This window comes from Octopus bimaculoides, chromosome 5 (genome assembly GCF_001194135.2).
Source record: "Octopus bimaculoides isolate UCB-OBI-ISO-001 chromosome 5, ASM119413v2, whole genome shotgun sequence".
Classification (NCBI taxonomy): domain Eukaryota; kingdom Metazoa; phylum Mollusca; class Cephalopoda; order Octopoda; family Octopodidae; genus Octopus; species Octopus bimaculoides.
In genome coordinates this window covers 37,971,066-37,977,349 of record NC_068985.1, presented here as the reverse complement: position 1 = coordinate 37,977,349, position 6,284 = coordinate 37,971,066, and the positions used below count along the sequence as shown (strand labels likewise).

At 35.3% G+C, this 6,284-nt stretch overlaps 1 protein-coding gene across 1 annotated transcript in view; it reads right to left on the bottom strand.

Annotated features, from left to right (window-relative positions):
- Positions 1 to 6,284, bottom strand: part of LOC106880012 (inactive tyrosine-protein kinase 7) — a 418,974-nt gene that overhangs the window by 256,686 nt on the left and 156,004 nt on the right. The window contains exon 2 of the mRNA XM_014929805.2: positions 4,576 to 4,872. Coding sequence (XP_014785291.1) covers positions 4,576 to 4,872 — 297 coding nt within the window. The remainder of the gene's footprint in view (positions 1 to 4,575; positions 4,873 to 6,284) is intronic.

Genomic DNA, 6,284 nt, shown 5'->3' with positions numbered 1-6,284 from the left:
CTCTCTCTCTCTCTCTCTCTCTCTCTCTCTCTCTCTCTCTCTCTCTCTCTCTCTCTCTCTTCTCTCTGATCAAAGACTATCATTATTTTTCTGTCTATCAAACACTTTAAAAAATATAGCTAACATGAGTTTCAGTGTAATTTCGAAGGTCTTTCAAGATTGCCAATTTGATTACTTAAAATGTCAGTAGCTTCACAACGTTATACGAAATAAATATTAAATAGTACATCAGTAATGTATGTATGTATGTATATATGTATGTATGTATGTATGTATATGCGTATGTATGTGCGTATGTACGTATGTATGTATGTATGTATATATAGATATAGATATATACATACATACGCATATATATACATACATTATCGATGTACTATTCAATATTTATTTCATATATATATATATATATATATATATATATATATATATAAAGTATCGGCACAGCGGAGGCATAGGCGCACATGTGGCTGTGTGGTAAGAAGTTTGCTTCCGAACCACATGGCTTCGGGTTCATTCCCACTACGTGGCACTTTGGGTGAGGCCGACCAATGCTTTTTAAGTGGATTTGTTAGACAGAAACTGAAAGAAAACCGTTGAGTGTGTGTGTGAGTCTGTCTGTGTGTGTGTGAGTCTGTCTGTGTGTGTGTGAGTCTGTGTGTGTGAGTCTGTCTGTGTGTGTGTGAGTCTGTCTGTGTGTGTGAGAGTCTGTGTGTGTGTGTGTGTGAGTCTGTCTGTGTGTGTGTGAGTCTGTCTGTGTGTGTGTGTGTGTGTGTGTGAAACTCTGCACAAATGAGAGTAGCTCCCATGAAACTCCTATGCATTTTCGTATGTATTTTATAAAACAATATATGTAATTTGAGGCAAATTTGTACACGTGTATAGATAGGGTTAAATGCGAACAAATGCATATGCACATACCAACCTATATACATTCGTGCATACGTACATATATACATATAATGCATATGATGGATGATCTCGTTGAAAACGACGTGCAAGTGTCCAGTTGTTCGATCAACTGAAGTATAAATATGAGCGTTTTCTTTTTATATTAATTTCTCGTCCTCAAAACCCCAAGCAAAATCTTAATTATATGTAACTTGACTATATTTACTTCAGTTTCAATGAATAAAGTTTGAATTAAACATCTAAACAATGCTTCTGCCGAGTAAGATTTCTGCAGACCATACCCATTCAGTTCAAGTACTTCGCTTAGATATTAATGACATGTTGACATGCCGATAACAGACGACATCTGACGAAGCTTGCCCTATAAGAAACAAATTAGTTTCTTATATCCACCATGAAATTAGTCATTGAAGACGGGAAGTTATTTCCATTGAATGAAAACCGCATTAAATTCTCGGTCTTTTAATTGAAATCATATTTCTTTTACAGCCAAGTCAATCGATGCAAACATTAATGACAACAATAGTTGGTAGCAGCAGCGATGAAGGAGATGATGTAAATCGTAGTAATAGCCATGACAAAGACAAATGAAAACCACTCGTCATTAACTGGTTTTAGAATTTCCATTATACAGGTGAGTGACTTGTCAAGATTCTTCACTAGAAACACCAAAACATTGCTAAAAGCACTAACTCCAGGATAAATCATTGGAAAATATTTTGAGAGGACTCGAAAACAAAACAAAAAAATAAAGCCTTTTGTCTCATTTTGAAGAGAAATTTTATTTTATAGTTGATTAAACAGACACTTCACATATAAACTTTAACTTCTGAATGATCCAGAAAAATTATGCTTTTTCACTGTAAACAACCTAGTTTTACGACGGTATTTCCCACCTACAATAACATGATATTGAATGACATTGCGTATTATGTTCGGTGCAGGACTATATTATAAATGAAAGCCTCCTAGTTATAAATAATTGAACAACATATAGTAAATATTCTTCTGATTGTCAGTGTTGTGATGAAATAGAAATATAATAATCGCTTCCTTTCTATATTTCCTCCATATTTATTCTTCAGTCAAAAGGTAATAATAGTTATGTCTGCAGATTAAGACAATTCTACGGAGTATGTGAAGCGTAGATGAGCTTAAGATTGTTGAATACAAATTAGGATATAAGTTATTTACAATAATTGAAATTGTTCAATTATTTGCTAATTATAAACAATCTCCAGAAAATATTGCTTGTTAATCATTCTCATCGAAGAAACAATAGTAGTCAACTCTTAGAATTCTCATGTCATAATCTGAAATGACTTAAGTCCGGCTGACGAGACGAAAGGATTTCTAAATTTCCTGAGCATTCAACTCCATTTTTTCTAAATTGAATGGATATAATCTTCAGATTTCTAAACTTGGATTCTTTGCATTTGCGAGTTAGGAACATGCAAGTAATTCAAATTAGAAATGTTTCAACCACCGCCAAGGCCAAGACCAACACCAACTACCACCACCACCACCGTACCGACGTGGCCACCAACCACCGCCGCCTCTGCCGCCACCTCCGCTACTGCCGCCTCCGCCTCTGCCGCCACCTCCGCTACTGCCGCCTCCGCCTCTGCTGCCGCCTCCGCCGCCTCTGCCTCCGCCGCCTCCGTCGCCGCCTACACGCCGCCTACACCCCGCCTCCACCACCACCACCACCAACAACAACAATAACAACAAATTGATTTGTGTTGTTTTATTCTACTTGCAATAAAGTAATTTAATTAAGAGAGATAGCATACACTCTACATAGGCAAGACAATCGAAATACATATAACCCAAATAAACTGAAATTCATGACCAAAGATAGGTTTCTTTTAGTTCAAATTCCAGTGAAAAACTTTGCGTTTGATACCTACCACTAGTAACATTATAATAAGTTTCAGAAAAAGTATAGATTTCAAGTAAAAAGAACATATTCTTATTCAATAAACAATTATTTTTGCAGTAGAATGATATGAATGTGTATCGCATGCATGTGTATCTGTGTGTGTGTGCGTGAGTATGTGTTTGTGCATATGCATGAGCTCTGTTATTTCAATTCAAAGTGAAGGTTACTCGAGCAGAAATATATTTAAAGGCATTCTGCCTATGAAACTTCTAGTTTTAATGGGTATCTAGGACTGAACTATGAAACTGGTTCTTTCTTAAGACGATTTATTTAGGCTAAACTTCATTACGATGTCTTGCATAGGGGCTCGTGGGTAGGTGTGATTATGTGTGTTGTGATTGTGTGTGTGTGTGTGTGTGTGTGTGTGTGTGTGTGTCTCACACAGTCAGTTATTTTATCACACCTCAATAAAAATGGCCTCCCAGATTCAGCGAGTTTCGTGTTACTAAGTGATATTGTGTAATAATTTTGCACACATTACCAGGAACTCGACTTGGTGGTACATGACAATGCTTGACGAGATCCTTAAAGTAGTTTCTGTTAACGGGAAATTGCTAGCATAAATACTACTACATCATGTGCTTGAGATGAATTTCAAATATTTCAACGTTGCAAATAGCAAGGAAAACTGTCCCAGCTTCACCATAAGAATGTACTAATGCCAGTAATTAAGTATAATTAGTATGCGGCGCCTGTTAATTCCCACTTGTCGAAGTTTAAGACTTGCATATATCGATTTTATTGGACAGAAACGTTCTAGACATGGACATAACGTCTTCAGATATTTCACTTGAAGTATAATGCTATTTAATTCTGGTGCAAATTAGGTAAGAAATATACGAAATAAGTATGTTGCAATGTGTTGTAGGATAGATTAACACATGTTATATAGGGTTATCAAAGGAATGGTATATAGTAATTATATGGTATCTAGTCTTCTCACCTATAAATAATATTATCATCAAAAGTTTAAGTAGATGTAAGCTGGAATCGAAACTGCATCTGTAACTAGGTTGGCCGGAAATTAATAGCCACATTGCGGAATTCAATTTTATATATAATTAGATGAAACTGAATTAACGAATGATATCGTGTAAGCCTGTAAGCCATGAAGGCTATTGTGGACTAATTTTATATGACATATTCGTAGACATGCTATTGTAGGGAAGTTTTTAAAAGGCCAAAGATCACTATACTTTAGCTGGTATTCGAAATTGAAATGATTTTTAAAATATGCCATCGCACAGGCGAGAGAAACATAATTAATTATACAGTGGCTCACACACGTTCGTATATAGTAAATATATGGTATCAATGCACACATATACATACACACACAAACAACTATAGCCACCGATTATAGAGTACCGTTTTCGGAAATTAAGTATTTTATTAAACAGTGACGTGAGACCAAGGAATACTATAGCTGACACCCTTCCCAAATCAGTAGTTACGAGGGAGGGAGCTGGAAATTTCCTGGCTTTGGATACAAGAAAATACAGGAGGATCAGTTATTTATGATTTCATTCAACATATTCCCCGCTAAAATTCATACAGTTATTGCAGCGGTCTTTCTGTTTTTCTCAGCCTAGTAAAAGAAATCAGAAGGTTGAGGCTCCAGCCAGATTCTTCGCGACACCCTAAAAGCCAAGAAATTTTCAGCACCCCCTCATATGCCCAAATGCAAATATGGATAACATAGTAGTTTTTGCGTTACTTACATTGAATGTTGAGACGAGCATTTGAACTCTGTAAGGAAAAACCTGTGGTTACATTGGTGGCAATGCATGTAAATGGGCCGTCGTCATCTTCTTGACTGACTCGTAAAATCCGTAGGTTGCTGTTGTCTTGAAAACGTCGACTTGTATTAGCCAAAATCTTGCCACGAAACATCCATTGGAAAACGATATGTTGCCGGTCGGATACATCACATTTGATCGTTAAGTCAGAACCTTCAACAACATCCTGACTTTTTGGCATCGTACTGAAGTAGAAGGAATCTTCTCCGAAGACCGAAACTAAAACGAGAAGAAAGGTGAAATTATTAATAGATAGATGAACAAACTTATATACAAAGAAATTATCTTAAAATTAGAAGCAATAATTATCCTTGAATCCTGCTGACATTTCAATTAGACATACAAATTAAGGTTATCGAACAACTCTTTAGGAATGTGCTATATCTAAACATTTTTCGTGTATTATTTGATAGCTAAATCTATATGAAAATAGAAATTGTATCCAACCATCGGCTCTTTGCGATATATTTCATAGTGAGTTGACAAAAGACATAACAGCAGTTAGCTTTTTCTGTACTATAACCGACGAAATACAAGATATTAAGGTTTTCGTGTGAAAGTCACACAATATGCCATGAGTGATGGGCAGAAGTGAGCAGAGAAAAAAACTTTAGTTTCAGAGAGAAGGGAGTGATTGTGAAGAGAAGCAATGAGTAACCAAATAGTTCTGTGGCGAAGAAAAGTATTTTTGCGCGCGCGCGCGAATGTGTGTGTGGGTGTGTGTGTGTGTGTGTGTGTGTGTGATTTAAGGGAGATTTAGCTGCTTTATATATCGTTTTCTTTGTTTTCTTTTTTCTTACCTTAGAAATATAATTGTTGGCTTATAAATATAATTAAAGAATTATCGAGAATAATCAACATCTATATATTATTCCAAATTTTAACTGGCTTTTTAGTCACTGGATTGCCATTGTGCAGGATTATTCAGTTTTACCATCTACCAATGAGGTGGGACGTTTCTTATGCTTTTACGAAATGAAGAAAAACCAATTAAGGGAACACAAAAGGTTAGTAGTGAAATAACATTCAATATATACACGAATACTGGTATACACATTACTGAATGTTTACTTATAATTAAATGAAAACTCTCACACGATACACTCTATTAGCTGTCCTTAATACTACCGTTAATTTGATCTAAATATTATTTTAATTATATCTGCTTCCGATAATTACTTCAATTACGTTCTTTGTAACTAGTTACTTTGCAATCTATCGTTTCGGTATAACCCAAACCCTAATCATGTTTCCATCAATTAAAATCTGTCATTTCTTCTTGCCAAAATCCTCTTAGCAATGTAAGAAGATATATATATATATATATATATGTATGTATGTATGTATGTATGTATGTATGTATGTATGTACATTCATACTCACACACACACACACACACACACACACATATTCATTATGAAGGCAATTAGCAATGACAAAAAAGAAAATGACAGCAAAGGAGTGACAGGTTTTAATAGATATTAGTTTATCGTTTATTAAGGGATGGAAAGTTTTAACGTTTCGGAGGCTAATCCGTCATCGAAAGCATAGTAAAAATGGAAAGGAAAATTATGATAGGGAAAAACAGATTGATTAGACAAAAACTCTCGGCAAAATTATTAGGTGGAGTA